General features: G+C 45.6%; 1 protein-coding gene across 4 annotated transcripts in view; it reads left to right on the top strand.

Moving 5' to 3' along the window:
- The window catches only part of PROSER2 (proline and serine rich 2), a 45,027-nt gene that overhangs the window by 11,168 nt on the left and 13,818 nt on the right, over positions 1–20,041 (top strand). For all 4 annotated transcript variants that reach the window (XM_047065863.1, XM_047065861.1, XM_047065862.1 and 1 more), the window contains exon 2: positions 10,946–11,162. In XM_047065863.1, coding sequence (XP_046921819.1) covers positions 11,025–11,162 — 138 coding nt within the window. In that variant the 5' untranslated portion in view covers positions 10,946–11,024. The remainder of the gene's footprint in view (positions 1–10,945; positions 11,163–20,041) is intronic.

The raw sequence follows: 20,041 nt of genomic DNA on the forward strand, positions 1-20,041 counted from the left end.
GACTTGAACCCACAACCCCAAGATCAAGAGGTGCATGCTCCACCTACTGAGCCAAGTGCCCCTAAGCTTTTCTTTTAGATCAAAGGTCTGATTTAAGGATATTATAACTTAAAAAATAATAAGATGGTTTTAACGTGTAAATTTTGTTAAGGACTGAATAGTAAGTCTCTATTTTGTGGCAAATGTTTTCCAAAGTCCTGTGGTTACACTGAAAAAGAGGGACAGAGCGAGCAAGTTTTGCTCACGAGGCCCTTGTAGTCTAATCGAAGAAAAAAGAATTCCCTGCATAGCGAAACCGGATGTGATCCGACGCATCAGAGCGACCAAGAGATAGCAAGAGGTCGTCAACGAGAGGTGAAATACAAGCAGTGGGTCCTGAAGGAGCCGGTGGAGGCCAGTGATGAGCAGCAGCCGGAAGCAGGGTTTGAGAAGGTCTGGTTGCGGTTCTGAGCGAGGCTTTGGAGGAGAGCAACAGGGGAGCCCGTCAAAACCTGGCTCAAGCCCGCCCAGAACATTACGCGGACCAGGCAGATAAAATGTTTCTATTGTAGCAAACAGGGTGGACGAGACCAGGTTGGGCCGGGGCTGGAGGCGCTGTAAGCCCCGTGTTACAGACAGGTGGGTCCCTTGGCAGTACAGATCGGGAAGCCGAAAACCTCCGAGCTCTGGCGGGCCTGTGGTGGGAGAAGTAATCCTGGGTTTGAGAAGGCTTGTTTCGGTCCTTGCAACTCACTGGCGAAGGCTGTCCTGCGTGTTTTATTTTTAACAAGGATATTGAGAGTCGACAACTCGAAAGAGCATGTGCAGGACCAGCAACGGCTCCACGCCGCGTCTCTGTGTGCGTCTGCGCGGGCGCGGCGCGGGGCGCAAGGCGGGAGCGGAGCTGTTCTCAGAGACCCCCACGTGCTGCGATACCCGCCGTGAGGTCGTTTTTAGGGAGTCAGCCTGGTACATTATTTTTAGGGGAGAAATGAAAGGGTTCGTTTAGCCTGAGAATTTCTGTTAAAGCCCTAATTAAGTTGAATAATAGAAAAGAGAATATCTGTATTCAGTTTCTGTCTCACTTCTGGATTGGGTTAATAAAACAATAGAGGGAGCGCCTGGGTGGCTCAGTCAGTGGACTGTGCAACTCTTGATCCCAGGGCTGTAAATTTGAGCTCCACTTTGGATGTAGAGATTACTTAAAAATGAAATCTTAAAAAATAAAATAAAATAAAGGGGCCCCTGCGTGGCTCAGTTGGTTAAGCATCTGACTCTTGATTTCAGCTCAGGTCATGATCTCACGCATGGTTCCCGGAATCAAGCCGTGAGTCAGCCTCTGCACTTGACAGCATGGGGCCTGCTTGGGATTCTCTCTCTCTCTCTCTCTCTCTCTCTCTCTCTCTCTGCCCCTCACCTGAGCTTGTTCTCTTTTTCTTTCAAAATAAATAAACTCAAAAAAAAGTAAACAGTTGGTATCATTCATAGCTTCATCTTCTAGTTAATTTCTTGTTATAAAAAACTCATTTTTAACACACACTATTTATATAAAAGTAGGAATTAAGGCAGAACCAGATAGGAATGAAAAAAGTAGGACTCCTGCCTTTTTTGTTCGAGTAAATCAGAGCTAAGTGCCTATCATCTCCTTTTGTGTTCAGATGAATGAATGTTGTGCAGAGCTACTAGCATTAAGGCCAACAATGGCTATTTTGTGTTTACTGATTATTTCATCTAGGAGTGTGTACATTCCAGTAAAAATGGCTGTTCTCTTTATTTTCACCCACTGCTTAACCATATGAAAAAGCCCATTCATGATAATGAGCTGTGGTGACTCAGAAACAGTTCCCACTGTGAAACTCGTTCATTTTTAATGTTCTTGAAGGTCAGAACCTCCCCCCATACCTTTGAAAGCAGCTTGGCTTTTAAGTCATCATATTGAGATTTCTTGGGAGAGAGCTTTAAAGATAATTAGTTTCCTAAGATTGTTTTCCTATGTTTTGGAACAAGTCTTTACAGAATTCCTGTGAGTGGACGTAGGGGGACTGAGCTGACGGACTCAGTGTGGAGAGTGATTCTGCCCGTTACTCATAGGTGTGCACACTGACCCTCCCTCCTGCACAGCCTGACGTGGGAAGGGGGCTGTCTCTAGGATTATTTCTGTCCCTTTCCCAGCTAAGCTGTGCTTCTGCTGGCTGAATCTTAGCACTGTTGGTAGGTGGCATCTAGACAGAGTGAGGGTCTGAACCACAGGTCCGTGGGGTTCAGCATCCTAGGACACAATCCGGGTCTTTTATGAAGAGTTTACCCTGGTAAAGAGTGGGGGCAGTTCTCTTTTTTAGAAAGTGTCACAAAGGCACACTGAGCAAAATTAGCTCCACATCACTCGGTTAAGATGGATAGTTTTTCCATTCATGTTCAGCACTAACAAAGGCAGCGATCACCCTTGTGGTTTTGTGTAGCCTGTCTGGAGGGCATCTGAGTCTTTCTTGTAAGGTGTGATTCCCTTCCCCCACCTAGTGGGTATAAAGCCAAATAGTTGAAGGTGAGGGAACTTCATATATTTGTTCCAGCTTCGATTCTTCGGTAAACTGGATCAAATCAACCTTTCCGTGGTTAATTTCGAGCTAAATTGTAATCCAAGAAAAGTTTATCTTAAGTGGTTTCTCCTTCCTTTGAAAGCACTTCCCTCCTGCATTGCCTTGGGGTTTCTAGACTACACAGGTCTCTCTTCTTCCATCATTAAGTCGGAACCCATCTGTCCCGCATCGTTTCCTTAGATGCCGGACCTTTCACACGTTCCCCAGGTGATCCAATGATCTGATGAATCATTCCTCTCCAAACTTCCAGGTCATCTTCCTTTTCTGTTTCTCCAGCAGTAGGAGTGAGGTACAAGCAGGTGTATACTCTAGGACAGTCATGTGCCCACCTGTCCCTGCCACTGGCCTGTGTCCCTGGGTATGAGTGTAAAATACAGTGTTTTGTATGGGGGGGGGAAATTTATGTAAATGGAATTGTGCTAAGAATCTGATTATAACGTCTCACTGAATACATTTCAAGACTTCTCCCTGCCACTGTCCAGTTGATTGCTTCTGACTGGTATACAGTATTGCATAGGAAAAGCGTCTACCAGGGTTTGATTATTCTTGGAGTCCCTAGTGGGCGACGAATCTAGATTCCCACCAGCTCTACTCCACAGCAAGCAAAGTTCCCCTATATTCCTGGAGAATTCCCACGGCGTAGACTGAGCAGTGGGATTTTTGGATCATAGGACGTAGTTTCACTAATTAAGCAGTGCCAGACGGCTCCATGGAGGGGTGGTATTAATTTCACAGTCCCCAACCATGCTACATGAAGGTTCCTGTTGCCCCACATTCTTGCTGGTATTTGTTATTTTTTAGTTATCTAATTTTTACCAATCCAGTAGGTATAAAATAATGGCGTATGGTAGTTTTAATAGTTAATAGTTTTAACTTCTAATTCTTTTGTTCACCAGTAACATTAAACATCTCTCACTTCTTAGTCACTTGGATTTCTTCTCTGTGAACTGCTTAATCATATTCCTTATTTATTTTTTTCCTGATGAGTTTCCTGTCTTGTTACTGTTGGTTCACAAGAATATTTTGTATATTCTAGCTATCAGTTCCTTTTATGAGAGGGTAAACCGTCGTCTACCAGCCTGCCTCTTTTCTGTTAGCATTGCTTATAGTGTCTTTCATTTTTGTGTAGATAGATTCATTGCAATTGCAATTTTCACCTGAGGATTTGTGTTTTTTGAGTCCTCATGAATAGAAATATCAACGGAGCAGAATAGGAAATTCAGAAATAGAACCTACCATGTAAACATTTAGAAATAACATTTAGTATTTCAAAACAGTGGAAAAATGCATTTTTCAATTCATGGCATTTGAGTAACTGCATAACTGTGGGGAAATAGAGCTCTCCTTCACACTTCACACCATGTAAATTCAAGTTGGATCCAATCTTTAAATATGAAAAGTGAAACCATAAAAATGCTAGATAGAACATATAGGAAGTGTTTTCTTGACATCCTTAGAATAGGAAAGGCCTTTCTAAGTCTGCAGAACCCATGAGGTATAAACCAAAAGATTGATGAATACAACTTTATAAAAATAAAAACTCTCCAAGTTAAAGTACAAATTAAGAAATATAGGAGTCTTCTGGTTGTTCATGGCTCTTTGTTTTTCCGAATACATTTTTTCTCCTTTTTTTAAGTCTCTAAAAAATTAGAAAACCAGCCTGTTGGATTTCTCTAAGAATAGCTCTGTTGTGATTTTGATTATTCTATTAGCTGCACTGTCCAATAGAACTTTCTAGGATGATGGAAATTTTCCAGTAATTATTGCTTGACATACAGCTAGTGCAGCTGAGGGACTGAATATTTTAATTTAATTTTAGTTAATTTAAATTTAGGGGCTCCTGGGTGGCTCAGTCAGTCGAGCATCCGACTCTCGATTTTGGCTCGGGTCGTGATCCCAGGATTGTGGGATCAAGCCCCACGTGGGGCTCCGTGCTGAGTGGAGCCTACTTGAGATTCTCTGTCCCCCTCTGCCCTTCCCCCACTTGCACTCGGTCTCTCTCTCTTTCTCTCTCTAAAAAAACAACAAAACAGAACATTACTTTAAATTTAAATAATCACATATGACCAGAGTTCATTGGACAACCCACATCTATAGCTTCAGTGCAATTCAATTTTAGGAGAACAGCTCATTTTTATGGTATTGACTCTTTTAGTCCTGAATGTGGTTATCTCTTTATTAGTTCCTTACTGACTTTCAATAGCATTTTATTATTTTTTCCAAAAAAGTTTGCACATTTTCTGTTAAATTTATTTTTTTTTGTTACACCTGTTTCTAAGTAATATATACATATACACATATATTCTTTGTGCAATTTTGTTTTATATTATTATTTTTTATTTTATGTTATTTTAAATGTTTTTTTAGTTATTGTTTCTGGCTAGCATATAGAAATTGACTTTATTATATATTAATTTATATCTAGTGACTTTGTAAAACACACTTGTTGATGCTAATAATTTATGAGATTTTTGGAGTTTTCTACAAATACCATAATTACCTGTAAATACTGACATTTTTGTTTCTTCCTTTTTTTTTTTTAATTTTTTTTTCAACGTTTTTTATTTATTTTTGGGACAGAGAGAGACAGAGCATGAACGGGGGAGGGGCAGAGAGAGAGGGAGACACAGAATCGGAAACAGGCTCCAGGCTCCGAGCCATCAGCCCAGAGCCCGACGTGGGGCTGGAACTCACGGACCGCGAGATCGTGACCTGGCTGATGTCGGACGCTTAACCGACTGCGCCACCCAGGCGCCCCTGTTTCTTCCTTTTTGATCCTTATGCATTTTTTTTCTTGCCTTATAGGTGGGGTAGTACTTAAAATACACTATGCAGTAGAGGACAGCAGTGGTAATAATGGGAATGGTTTTAATGTTTTGTCATTAAGAGTGATGTTCGCTGTAGTTTTTGTCATTAAGTGTAATGTTTGCTGTAGTTGTTTTTTTTCAACTTTTTTTTTTTTTTTTTTTATCTTTTTTGGGACAGAGAGAGACAGAGCATGAACGGGGGAGGGGCAGAGAGAGAGGGAGACACAGAATCGGAAACAGGCTCCAGGCTCTGAGCCATCAGCCCAGAGCCCGATGCGTGCTGTAGTTGTTTATAGATACCTTAAATTTGGGTTAAAAGAAGTTCTCCCCTCATCCTTTGTAAAGTTTATAAAAAATTTTGCCTAATATTAAATTTGTCCAACACTTCAGCTATGCTAAATCTTCTGTTTACCCCCATCCACTTGAGTTTTTAAATTGCTATGAATTTTTTTTTTCTTTAAAAAAAAAAGTTCAATTTGGTTCTTTTTTAAATTACCCTGGTCATTTTGTATGATGGGACAGTGTCCTTCTGCCAGGAAGAGAGAGTCCTCGGAGGTATTTTCATACTGCATTCCGCATCTGAAAACCATTTGAACGGGCCAACCAGGCTATCTCGTCCAGCAGACCCTGGAAATGAGGGTTTCTCCATGGGGCTTTGCTTACCTTCTCTCGCCTCGTAGCTAATCAGTAGGCTTCTCCTAGTCCTAAAAGCAAAACAAAATAGGTAAACAAAACCAATGAGTCAAAATACCTTTCTCCAACCCAGTAGTTCCTGTAGCTACTGCCTTTTTGTCCTTCCTGTCACACCTCAACTTTTTAAATTTTAATTCCAGGGAGTTCACACACAGTGTTACATTAGTTTCAGGTGTATGATACAGTGATTCAGCACTTCCTGTACCTGGCGCTCATCACAACAAGTGCACTCCTTAATCCCCGTCACCTATTTCACCCACCCCCGCTCCGGACATCACACCCCAGCTTCTAAAACAGTTCACTATGCACCCCACTCCTCCGTCCCCGCGTTCGTCTGCTGTCGTGTGCTTTCCGCTCGACTGTCTCTGTACTGCTAGCTCTTTATAAGGTCACCTTGGTTGGTGAGTTCAGTGGACAGTTTTTGGTCCTTAGTCTGTTTCGCATTTTGGCAGCCACGGTTCACTTCTCTCTTTGTTCTTGAACTGTACTCCCCGCCCTGCCTGTTAGTCATGAAAATTTCAAAATCCCTTCCCTTTAATCTCTCACGTTTTTCTGTTCCAGCCTTATGGCCACAGCAGTTTCAAAGTCTTTATATCATCTCTTAGGTGAACTAGGAAAATAACTTGATAACTGCTTTTATTGCCCCTGAAATAGATTATTTATTGGATCGTGAGTATATGCAGCATTCAAAACAGAAAAAAATACACATGCTCAGGCTTTACCCTCACAAATACGTTCAGTAGGTCTAGGTCAGATACCTCGCTGAATTAAAAACCAGTGCCTGTATCAGGTTCCTCTGTGGAAAAGGTGACTCTTACCCATCAATTTGTTGTCTGCTCACTGTGAAGTAGGAAAATAGCAAACATCTAAAGAATATGCTTAGGCCAGAGAGGTAGGTAGGCCTCAAATTGAAGCATGTATTGATTGGTAGGGAAAAAACTTGAATTATGAAGCCTTTTTGGGAATGGGTTAAAGTTGATTGCTTTTAGGAGAATGGTCAAAGTGCTGTTCCAGGATTAATCCTGTGAGAACACAGCAACAGCACAGGGAAAAAGGGAGATGGAGAAGCTAGGACAGCAGTTAGCTGGCTTTGCCATCACGTGGGCACCGGGGAAACTGGTCCCAAACTTGGTGGTGGGACTAGAAAAGGGGTGAATCCATCTGAAGAAGTACAGGAGGGCTGGCTGCTGGTTGATGGCGAGTGGTGGGGAGGGGCAGGCCTCAGGGACATCTCCCAAGCTCGGTGTATGTGCCACAGCCAAAAGTCACCACGTCTGTGGATGGGCTTTGACTGGCATCATTCATCTTTGGAGGTTGGGGTGCTTTCGGATGCATGATGGAAAGACCTAGCTCCTGAGGCTGTTCTGTACACCTGACTGTAGCTATTTGGAACTGAGATGGGGCGGGGTGACGGTGAAGGTGGGCTTCATGCTTGATGCCTCCAGGTCATTGTAGGTCTTTCTGGAATGCATGGGGAAGATGAAGAAGAGGAGCTGCCTTCCTCCCTTGTCTCCAGTGCACTCACCGGAGGGTGTTCACTTGCCTAAGTCCCACAGCCCCACCAGCCCCACCAGGTCCCGCAACTCCAAATAGCCCCTGTCCTCCCCACTTGCAATGCTTGGCAGATGGAGATTTACTAAGACTGTAGATCAGTTGTGGCCTTGACCTCCTTCTGTCTGCTCAACTGATATACTAGACCTCTCCAGAGAAGGACGTAACTAGTAAATAATGAGAGATAAGCGCAGGAGGTATGAGAGAATAAACAGGAAATGAGCACCCGTGTCTCAAATTCCAGCTCCTGTGGTGTTGGGCCTGTCGGGACTTCTCAGCAAGGCTGGTTCTGCTCCTCTGGTAGAAGCTTCTTCACCTGTGGGGTCTCTTAGTCTCCCTTGTTGTGAAGTACGCTGCTTGCAAACCCAAAGAGTGAACCCATGGTTGGACAAGGAGGCTAAATATTTTAGGGTGGTAATGACCATCCTGGATTCCTAGCTGTGGTCACTCCTGTCAAACCTGTCTGCCCCGTGTGGCGTGCTACTTCTCTCCTTCCATTCCCTTTCCAGGCCAGACCGGAGAAGGAGAGAGGGCTGCTTCTTTGCCCTTCCTCTTCAGAAAACTTAGCTCTCTCCACCGCGGACCGCCATGGATTTCATATTTCAGTTGCTAGGGAACTAGGACCAGGGAGCCCCTCGTTCTTAATCCTTCAGAGACCACAGAAGATTGCCACATTGAGCCTGTGAAGGACATCAGACCAGGGTTTTCACTCTCTCCCCGACAACCTCTGCCTTCCGGGGAATGCTGGTTAGCTTCCTCATGTTCTTTCAAGGCAGTAATTTGTCAAAGTCTCAAGGTTATAGTTTTACCATGTCAGAATAGCTTTTAAAAGTGTAGAAACACAAGAGAGAGGTCTGCTCTCGAGTGGTGTGCTAAGTTAGCACCCTACGGCCATCCTGTGAGCGCCTCAGATGCTGCTCTTACTGCGCACAAGCACAAAATTCCAGATCTTTCCCTGTGGACGAGGCAATTCCACCTGGTTCCTGCCTCACATGGGGCTGAATCAGCATCTCACTGGCCCATCTTGCATCCCCCTGTTGTGTCTGGGGAACTTCGTGACCCACATCTCCCTCCTTTCCTTGGAGCATGACTTAACTGTAGTTCAGGAAGGAACTAGAGCAGAGTCAGTGGGTAGGAATGTGCAGATCAGAAAGAATCGAAGCATCCGCGTGCTTCTCGCATTTCCTGCCCACCTCACCCAGGCCCTGGCTACTCACGGTCCCAGTGATGGGGAATGTTACTGGCTGTGTGGACAGTTTAGATAAGGTCTGTGTATTGTTGAGGCTTGCTTACTATTAAAAAAATTTTAAACTTTTAATGTTTTCTTAAGTCTTTTTGTTTTAACATTTGGAATAATGGCCAACTTTCAAAAAGTGCATATATGCCCAGAATCTTCTGTTCCCTAGCCTTGCTTTTAAATTGCCAGTTGAGTTGGGCTGATTCACCCGAAGAATGAAGAGAAACCAAGAGGACTAGTTCCATTTTTGAGCTGTTCTAACACCTTTGGGATTTCCCTAAAAGATCTCACAGTAATTTTTGAAGTGTTTTTAGTTTTTTAAATGTTTATTTATTTTTGAGAGAGTGAGCAGGGGAAGGGCAGAGAGAGAGGGGGACACAGAATCTGAAGCAGGTTCCAGGCTCTAAGCTGTCAGCACAGAACCTGATGCAGGGCTCAAACCCACGAACTGCAACATCATGACCTGAGCCAAAGTTGGACGCTTAACTGACTGAGCCACCTAGGTGCCCCGTAATTTTTGAAGTCTTAAGTGACAAAGTCCACCTAAAGGTGTTCAGTACTGATTGAGCTTTCTCCGCAGATGTTCATGTTTCTATTAAAAATAGAAACACACACACACACACACACACACACACACATACACACACAGTTGTGCTGATGGATCTCTGAGCTCACATACCCCTCAGTATTCTTAAAGGGGCTTGTAAGGCCACCTGGCAGTATTTTCAGTGTAGGAAGGAAGAACGTGGGCTTGTATCTCTCCACTTGCCATAAGCCTCCACAAGAGGCTTACTCCCTTATTCCCTATTAATCTTGTTTGGTCTTCTAGAAGGTTGTGTTGAACTCAATTGTCCATTGTTCAGAGACTGAGCTGAATTTCCTGCTAAAAGAGTCAGAGTATGAAACTAAGGGGCTGATAGGGGGAATTTCAATGTCTTTGTTCCTGAAAGTAAAAATATGAACTTCCTTGTTGTGTTAACTTAAGGTACCTTAGTATCTTATGTAGAAATTGCAAGAGCATCACAGCCTCCAGAGAGTCTAGAATCTCAGAGATGTCAACCAGACTTCCTTTCACAATTTCCTAACTTGTCACTTTGCTCAACTCTGAACTGCAGTGAAGCTGGAAAGGAACCATAATTTTGTGGTGTCTGAGGTAGAAAAGACTAGAATCAATAATCAGCACAGGGAAATCCTGAATCTGAGTGTGAAGGTGCATGAAGGTACTGGCCTTAGGTATAAAGGAGGGGGTCAGAACATTACTCTATCAAATTTCCAGCACCAAAGTCATTGTTAGTGCATCCATCCATCTTTTCCTTAAAAAGGATTCTCTTCCTGGCTCTCTGCCCCTCCCCTGCTTGTGCTCTCCCTCCCTCCCTCTCCCTCTCTCTCTCTCAAAAATAAACATTAAAAAAGTAAATAAATTGGGGTGCCTGGGTGGCTCAGTCGGTTGAGTGTCCGACTTCAGCTCAGGTCATGACCTCACGGTTCGTGGCTTTGAGCCCCATGTCAGGCTCCGCGCTGACAGCTCAGAGCCTGGAGCCTGCTTTGGATTCTGTGTCTCCCTCCCTCTCTGTCCCTCCCCAACTCATGCTCTGTCTCTCTATCTCTCTCTAAATCAACATAATAATTTAAAACCTTTTAATAAAAAATAAAGTCTATTAAAAATGATTCTTACATGTTCCTAATGGAAAGGGATATAAAGGAGAAATGAAAATGAGCAAACAAAAATTAACTTAGGGGCTCATAATTCCCTTTGTCTTTTTAGAGTTTATTTATTTTTAGAGAGAGAGAGAGAGAGCAGGGGAGGGGTGGAGAGAGAGGGAGAGAATCCCAAGCAGGCTCCACGCTGTCAGCAAAGAGCCCGATGCGGGGCTCAGACTCACCACCCATGAGATCATGACCTGAGCCCAAGTCAAGAGCCCGATGCTTAACCACCTGAGCCACCCAGGCGCCCCTGATTCCCTTTGTCTTGATGGTCGAGGCTGTGAACCCGGATGACCGTGACCCACGCCCAGCCTTTCGTCTTGGGACTGAGGCCCGGGCTCCCTAACCCTGTCCGCCTGTGCTCCGTTTCTCCACAGGTAGCTGCTGCTTCAGCATGGGACGCGGGCCCCTTCCCCACTCCCTGTGAGCGGCCCGGGGGCCCGGGGGTCCGCGGGGATGCCTGTTAGCCGCCAGCAGTCAGAGTCTTCGGAGATGGAGCCGGACGCGTCACCCGGCGGCAGGCTCGGCGACCTGAGCCGAGGGGGCAGCTTGGAGAGCGGAAGCAGCGGTTCCCGCTCCAGGAGTGTCACGCTGGTGAGTGACCGTTGGCTCCGCCGCGGCGGCTGGCTGATTCTGTGCCGCCCCCCCCCCCCCCTCCCGGAGGCACGTCTCCGGGCATCCTCTTGGGTTCGCTAGCTCGGCGTCTCCGCATCCGTGCTCTGTCAGGTGGCATCTGATTCGTCATCGTCGTAGGGTCTGCACAGACGCCGAGCCTTGCGCTCGGCAGCCAGGCGGATCTCGCAGTGGTGGCCGGTGACCCGGCCGCCGAGAGGACCCTGCCCCGAAGGCCGTAGGACACCGGCGGGGGCCTGCTGCCGTTCAGCTCGCGGAGGGTTGAAAGGAGAGAAGCGCCTCACGGGGCAAAGCAAATTCACTTCGAAGCGGATTTTTACCTCTTTGCAAATACAGGTGCTTTTGCATCCATCTGTCTCAGGATCCAGGCCCTTACACAGCCTGAGAAAGCTTTGGGGACGTTCACAGAAAGGACATTTAGCTTTAAAGGTGACCCGTCTGCACCCCCTGCCCCTCAAGATACGCATGTTGCAGGAGAGAGACGTTTGTTTTCATAGAGGGAAGGACAGGAGCGAGTTAATGTTGGCCGCACTGCGAATGGTCTCTGTTGTTTATCTCAGGCCCTTCTAGTGGGAGAACTGCCTTCAGCCCTAAAATTAACCCCAGTTGTGTTGAATATAATATAAGACAGATACATACGGTGTAGAGAGCAGTTAATAGTAATGATAGAATTTATAGACTCCTACTTGTATGTTCTTTTAAACCATCATAGTAACGTGAAATGTTATCTGATTTCATTCACCAGAAGAAAAAATATAGTACAAATTACTCTCTGAATATCCAGGAAACTAGAAGTCCTTAATAATGGAGAAGTATGTAGAAATGACAGATGAACTTGGCAGTAATTAGCAGAGTGTATGCTCCAAAGTATCATGAAGCAGCCTGCTTGGTAGATGGTGTTTCTTTTTTTTTTAATATTAAAAAAATTCTTTTTCTTAATTTTTTTTATGTTTATTTATTTTTGAGAGGGAGAGAGACAGAGTGCACGCAGGGGAGGGGCAGAGAGACAGGGAGACACAGAATCTGAAGCAGGTTCCAGGCTCCGAGCTGTCAGCACAGAGCCAGACATGGGGCTTGAACTCACAAACAGTGAGATCATGACCTGAGCTGAAGCCAGATGCTCGACTGACTGAGCCACTCAGGCACCCCCATTTTTTTTTAAAGAGACAGAGTGCACAAGCTAGGGAGAGGGAGAGAGAAAATCTTAAGCAGTCTCCATGCTTAGCACAGAGCCCAACACGGGGCTCAATACCATGACCCTGGGATCATGACTTGAGCCAAAATCAAAAGTCAGACGCTCAACCGACTAAGCCACCCAGGTGCCCCTGTAGACGGTATTTCTAGGACTTGAGGTGGTGACTTAGGTCCTATAGTCTATGGGACCACCCGTGCCAGTGGTGATGGGAAACAGTGTAGAGTTTTCTCAGACGCCCCATGGTAGCTAAAGAAATGGGTGTAACATGTTAGCAGTCAGGGTATTTGAATTATTTTCTTGTTGAACTTGGTCTCTTAGCTTGCTTCGTAGCATGGTCTCTTTTGTAGGAGAATGAAATAATAAATAACCCCCCTCCATCTCCTCCCGGGAGAGACCACAATCCCACGCATGTCAACTGCTCTGAATTTCAGAAAGGAAAGCTGCTGTGTTTGAACCTCTGTCCTGGTCACATAGGGTCACTCTTCATGCTAACCAGTTAATGCCCTCTTTCATCAAGTCTTAAGGGTGGCTCACACTCACATGCTCCGAAGACATACAGGACTTGAATGACCTCTATGTCCCATGAGGAGTGGCAGGAAATGACTTTGCTCCACTACCTTCTGTCTCTCTTGTGTGTGTGATTGACTGGCAGCTGGGGGCCACCTTCCAGGTGCACAGCCAACAGATAGGGGAACATGTCCTTCATTCCCAGCAGGTGATCTGGGTGGTGCATCATCACCCAGGCTTAGAAAACTTAGAAGAAGATGAAAAAGGGCCTCTTAGAGGGATCACGGCTACCAGAGTACCCGCATGGTGTCTTTACTGGAAGAAGCAAGTCTGTAAAGTGAACTCAGGAGTTTACAAGATACGGCCATAGAAACTACAACTTTCCATAGAACGTAGGTATAGGCAGATGGGACGTTAAGGTCTGTCATCTGGCAAATTGGGAGACTATGCGCCATGTTGACGCTTTGTCAGGACGTCATATACAGGAATACATCTTCAGGGATAAAAGCTCTTGTTTGAAGGGAGGTACTCTTAAGTGTCCCTATTAAGGGATACGATTAAGTATCAGTCCCAGAGTCACAAAGAGAAGTGACTTATTTTGAAGCCTTTTGTCACGGGTATTTATTTTATGTTTATTTATTTTGAGAGAGAGAGAGTGAGCGCACAAGTTGGGGAGGGGAAGAGAGAAGGAGATAGAATCCCAAGCAGGCTTCACACTATCAGCACAGAGCCTGATGCGGGGCTCGAACCCACAAACTGAGAGATCATGACCTGAGCCAAGATCAAGAGTCAGATGCTTAACTGACTGAGCCACCCATGCGCCCCTGCCATGGCCATTGTTAGTAATATAGTAGAAATATCACGCGCCTGGGTGGCTCAGTCGGTTGAGCGTCCGCCTTCGGCTCAGGTCATGATCTCACAGCTTGTAGGTTCAAGCCCCACGTCGGGCTCTGTGCCTACAGCTCAGAGCCTGGAGCCTGCCTCTGCTTCTGTGTCTCCCTCTTGCTCTGCCCCTAGCCCACTCGCATTTTGTCTCTGTCTCTCTCAAAAATAAATAAACATCAAAAAAAAAAAAAAAAGAAACATCATTAGATTCAAAAGGTGAGAGAGACTATAAATCTCTTACACTTATAAGTATCAGGAGGTCAAGGTGGGGGAAGTGAGAACAACATTAACTACCTCTAATAAAGATTTATGAGCCGTCAGCATTGGCCTGCAAGGTTTTATGGTGAGGTTGAATAGGCATCAGCAGGACATTCTCCAGTATACTTATAATTTCTCTCAAAAAAAAAATCCTTATGCATGTTTAAAGTTACTTTCTTTTTTACTAACCAGTCTGTATCTTAAAAATCAGCTCAGGATAGTAATAAACACAAGGGCATTAGAGACAAGCCCAAGTTCACATTCAACTTTGTCTCCTTTGTAACCTGGGATAAGTTATTCAGTGAATTTGTCCATTAGTTACTTTCTTCATTAGTTAAAAAGAGGGTGATGGGACAATAATTCTTTCCAAGGGACACCGTAAGGACGAACTGGCCAGCACGCAATCGGGCTGACTAACACCAGCCTCTTTGGCAGGCGCCCTTGTAGCTTCCAGGATGCATGTGATTCCGCTTCATCCTGCTGCCTCTTGTTGGATTTGGTATCTCTGTCTCATTAGTAGTCTTCAGATTTTTTTCTTTGGGATGAGACTAAAGGGAAAACACCCCTTCCCCCAGCATCTCGCAAAGTTCCTAATTCCGGCAGTCTCCCTCTGGGGCATCACTTTGAACTGAACTTAAAGAATGCCCGCCCTCCACAGTTCTTTTCAATCTGGTAATATCCGGAAGCAGCACGGTGATGTGTCTGACGCATCTCTGCTCCCCCCAGTGCCCATCACTATACCTGATGGAGGATAATTGTGGGCACGGCGTGATAGAGTCTACTTTCAGGAAGTGCACAATTAAATTATATTCTCGGGTGCCTGGGTGGCTCAGTCAGTTAAGCGTTGGACTCTTGGTTTCGGCTCAGGTCATGATCTCATGGTTTGTGAGTTCAAGCCCTACATCGGGCTCTGTGCTGACAGCAGGAAGCCTGCTTGGGATTCTCTCTCTCTCTCTCTCTCTCTCTCTCTCTCTCTCTCTCTTTCTCTCTCTCTCTCTCTCTGCCCCTCCCCTGCTCTCTCTCACTCCCTCTCAAAATAAACTTAAAAAAATTAAATTGGGGCACCTGGGTGGCTCAGTCAGTTAAGTCTCTGACTCTTGGTTTCAGCTCAGGTCATGGTCTCATGGTTTGTGAGTTCGAGCCCTGCACTGAGCTCTGTGCTGACAGCTCAGGGCCTGGAGCCTGCTTCGGATTCTGTGTCTCCCTGTCTCTCTGCCCTCCCCCACTTGTGCTGTGTGTGTGTGTGTGTGTGTCTCTCTCTCAAAACTAAACATTAAAAAAATAAAATTACATTCTCATGATATGGGCGTGACCACGTAGTTCTGCCACATACCCCACTTGACTACCCATTTCTGCCTGTTGGTGGACACGTCCCAGTCCTGTTTCAGTGCCCTCTGTGTGGACCCCTGCCTGTTTTCAAGCACTTTCCCTTGTGGGAGATCATCGAGCCAACAGTAGTTGTCCTCAGTTGTTACCTCACATTTGTGCATTTGCCTTAGAACCAGCACCCTGAAAATTTTTTTTCAATTTTTAGGCATTTCTTTTTTTTTTTTTTCATTTTTTTATGTTTGTTTATATTTGAGAGAGACAGAGTGTGAGCAGTGGAGGGGCAGAGAAAGAGGGAGACACAGAATCCGAAGCAGGCTCCAGGCTCGGAGCTGGCAGCACAGAGCCCGACGTGGGGCTTGAACCCACGAACTGTGAGATCATGACCTGAGCCGAAGTCAGACACTTAACCGACTTAGCGCCCCTCATTTTTTTTTTTTTAAAGCGAGAGCATGAGCAGGGGAGAGGGGCAGAGGGAGAGGGAGAGAATCTCAAGCAGGCTCCACACTGTCAGCACAGAGCCTGACATGGGACTCACTCCCACGACCCTGGGATCATGACCTGAGCTGAAATCAAGAGTTGGATGCTCAGCCAACTGAGCCTCCCAGGCACCCTGGCATTTCACTTTAAATGGAACTGAAGTTTTCTAAACAACTGTGCAGTACTTGACTTTCACACAAAAGCAATATATTAGCAGCCAGCCCCTTTCACCAGAACCAGCTACACTATTAAAAAATTTGCGAACTTTTGGGGAGTCTAAATGTGGAAAGGAGCTGTATGTGTTTATTCTAAGTCATCAGGTCAAAAAGACCTTAAAATACTCATCTTTTTTAGAATGAGAATCAACCATGGTAGTTTCTCTGCTTGCTTAATCCCTGACCTCAAAAAGACTAGTAAGGACAGTGCTTTTAAGCCTCTAAGTTGTATGGTGTTAAATGCGCCTCTTGGAGGGCTCTTTAAATAAGAGATAACCTAGTTCCGATTTATAGAAGCATTTCTTTTGTAAGCAAGGATTATTTTTGAAAGAAGATAAAACATTAATGCCTGATGTTAGAGTATCCTAAAGTTTTCACACACTAGCTGAGGGGTTGCCTGGGGTATAACAGATCTCTACTCTTTAGAAACTTTCCTTCTGAGCCAGTGCAAGCTAGAAATTAAAGTAGCTGCTTAAATAGGATTGTTGTGGCTCCCCACACGGCCACCGCCGTGACCAGGGCCATTCCAAGAAGGCAAAGGATGTGGTCTTTATCGTCAAAGGGCTAGTTGTATTTGTATGTGTGTTTTGTTTTTCTTGTAAGGAATTCTTCCTCTGAATGCTTTATTTAATGGAAGGCATAGCTAGAACAAGAACAAATTGGCCAAATCCCGAAATACTTGAGTAAGAGGCAATCTTTCGAATGTGTTTCTGTTTTGTTTTTTCCTTTGAAACTTCAGGATGACCTCAGTGCAACACAAGGCAGCGCGTCTTTGCAAAGTTAAGTAAGGCGGTTCTGGAACTTGCTACCTCGGTAGGTGATACAGATCCAGAATAAAAATTTCAAGAAGAATTTGGAGACGTTCAGCAATGATGGCTGTTTAAGGGGACAGAGGAAGCTTTGGGTGTAGGGTTCCCTGTAGTCTTAACCCCGTCGGGCTGGCTTCTGGAGCATATGTCTCACAAAACTGCCCTGGGTGCCAGCGACAGAGGCTGCTTCCTGCTGCTGTGCTTGGGTGCCCCTTCTGTATGTGGTCCTGCAGCCGGTGGGCCTCCTGGAGCTTTCTCTAGGACAGAAGGTGACTGGCTGGTTGAACAGAGTGGGAAACTCTTAATACCCACAGCTCTTAAGAGACTTTTTAATGCACATATTTCTTTGAGGGCGGGCTGGAAACCTCTCGAATTCCCAAGCATACCCCTTGTTCATTTTTATCTCCACCTTGGGCAAAAACAGTGATCCCGATTCATTCCTGGGTTTGTTTGGAGATTTACTACTCAGTGAACTGTCCTGAAACCCTCCCTTCTCCCTGAGCTAACACGTGTTGTGGCCCTAGAGTCACGTAACAAGTCTGTGATCAGACAGCATTTGCCAGCTCCTGATTACGCCCTTCCTTCTCCAAAAGCCTTTGATGCCTTTTGGCCTCACCCGATCTTCATGGAATAAGAAGGTAGAGCAGTGAACACTGTCTGCGTGGCTGGGACGGGTGAAGTCTGGGTCAAGCACAGCGACTGGACACAGCAGGGGCTGGATGATTTCAAGGAGAGGAAACAACAGAGGACAGAAAGGAGAGGCAGACTGGTCAGCAGTAACCCCAACTTCCTTGCCATTCTGGATCCTTAGCCGCGCTGAGCCCACAACTTGCTGGTCGAAGCAGCCATTTTACGACAAAGCTTGCATAGCTTTTATAAAAGTTAAATTCAGTAAACGTTTCATAAACGGCTGCTGCGTACAGGAGCACAGCGCGGTTGATGAGTACGACACGGTTTTCATCTTTTCGGAAACTCGCAATTCAGCGGCAAGTGTGAAGTCCTGGGACAGCGTGACGGGTTTCAGAAGGGATCTGGGAGGGCACACGATACCAGGCACGCGAGGCGGGTCCGTCCTATTGGAACTTCTTTATAATACTGCCTCTTGAAGGAAGCTTAAGGCCGCCAGGGAGCCCAGCTGTAGTCCTTCGAAGCCATGGTTCTTTAGATCTGTAATCAAAACTGTGCACACATCTCCTCCCGCGCTGGTTGGTTTGTGTCTCTTTCCGGCCAGAAGTACAGGCTTGAGTTAGCCCTGGTGCAGAATCACCAGGGTGCCTGGGTAGAGATAACCATAATTAAGCCCTTAGACTGGACTGCGGGGAACGCCAGGGCACTTGTGGTCTTTCTTAGGAGATTGCCAAGGTAAGCACAGCATTTAAAGCCATGTCGGGAAGGCCACAGAGGCTGATTTCTCTGTGCTGCTCTCTGCCCCTGTTCTGCCTCAGCTGTGGGACGGTTGGGAGGGGGGGGGGGCGGGAGGGGATGTCTCTCATCAGCTTAGATTATTAAATCAGCAAAGCCTGACTCAAGCATCTGGAAGGTCATTTTTGGTGTGTGTAAAAAGAAAATGTGAGCATCACTTCACACTCAGCCAAAACAACTACTCTAGGCTGCCCACCTAAGAGACTGGCCGTGAAGAGATCTTGGTTCACTTGAAGAATATTTTTAGCCATCGTAATCTTGTTCATGACTTTCTTTTTGTCTAGAATAGAGATGAGTTCTACTACTTCTTTTTTCTCCCTCATGAGGAGTTACCACAACTGTCTCAGTCCGCAGTAGTTAAGCCACATTTCTTTGTTTAAAAGAAAAAAGAAAAGAAAAAAGCCTCAGAACTTAATTAATTCAGTAGTGTTTTAGGCAGGCGTTATTTTAGTAGGAGTAGGGCTCCTCAACTTTCTTGTTCAGCCAAACAGAGGGGGTTTTTTTTCCGCTCCACACTCCCCCCAGAATGAAACTTCTGTCCCAAATCGGCACTCCCATAGGTGTATCGAGGATTGTTGACTTTTAGAACTGTTGGTGACTTTCGTTATAAAAGTCCGTCACCCGTGGCACCTGGCTGGCTCAGTTGGTAGAACATTTGACTCTTGATCTCGGGGTTGTAAGTTCAAGCCCCAGGTGGGGTGTAGAGATTAAAATAAGATCTTAAATAAGATCTTCAAAGTCTCTCATCCAGCTTATCTGGATGTCCCTCTCAGAGCTCCGCTGGGACTGGCAGACCTTTCTCCTGTCATCTTCATGTAGGAGCGTACAGACGTCAGCAACACCAGGACTTTGTCTTTCTCACAGGAGACACGTATAGCACGCGTGGCAATTACTTAAGTAGATTTAGCGTTTTGAATTTTCTGGTTTGAATATAGTAGAGATTATTTCTTCACGATCATAATATACATATTAGAGGAGAAAAGTATATACTCTCACGTTCTTGAAGCAAAGCAGTGTTTCCCCGGGAGGGTGACAGACATTGCCTGATGCCAATGTGGCAGGGTCGAATGGGCGAGGTATAGTTCTCTACATAGTTCTTACAGGTCTGGAGATTTGTAGCCCAAACTGGTACATTACAAACACCACTGATAGAAAAGAAACTTTAAAAAATGTTCTGCTGCGAGCCCACTTCCTTCCAAACACTAGCACAAACTGGAGTTTTCTTCAGTTCGTTTCTTCCAGAGAAAGCTGCTGTTTTCGTTTGTCCTCGCTTCCTATCTTAGTTCTTTGGTGCTGAGTTAGCAAATGCCGCTTCCCAAAAGCACCAGGGACCCCCACTGCCGGGCCTCTGGCTTCCCTCCCTCCTCCACATGAGCCACCAGCCCCCGGCCTTGCTTGCTGCTGCTGTTGTTTTTCAGTATGTGACAGCTGTACTGAGGTGTCATTCATATACCACACGGTTCACCCATTCAAAGTATGCTAGTCAGTGGTTTTTAGTAGATTCACAGAGTTGTACAACCACCATCACCATCACATTTAAAACATTTTCATCACCGGGGCATCCTGGGTGGCTCAGTCGGCTGAGCGTCCGACTTCAGCTCGGGTCATGATCTCGAGGTTCACGGGTTCGAGCCCCGCGTCGGGCTTTGCGCTGACAGCGCAGAGCCTGCTTCAGATTCTCTGTCTCCCTCTCTCTCTGCCCCTCCCCCACTCACATTCTTTCTCTCTCTCTCTCTCAAAAAT

Source organism: Lynx rufus, unplaced genomic scaffold, assembly GCF_022079265.1.
Source record: "Lynx rufus isolate CCGP_SWC_20201006 ecotype Redwood Valley unplaced genomic scaffold, mLynRuf1.p SCAF_7, whole genome shotgun sequence".
Taxonomy (NCBI): domain Eukaryota; kingdom Metazoa; phylum Chordata; class Mammalia; order Carnivora; family Felidae; genus Lynx; species Lynx rufus.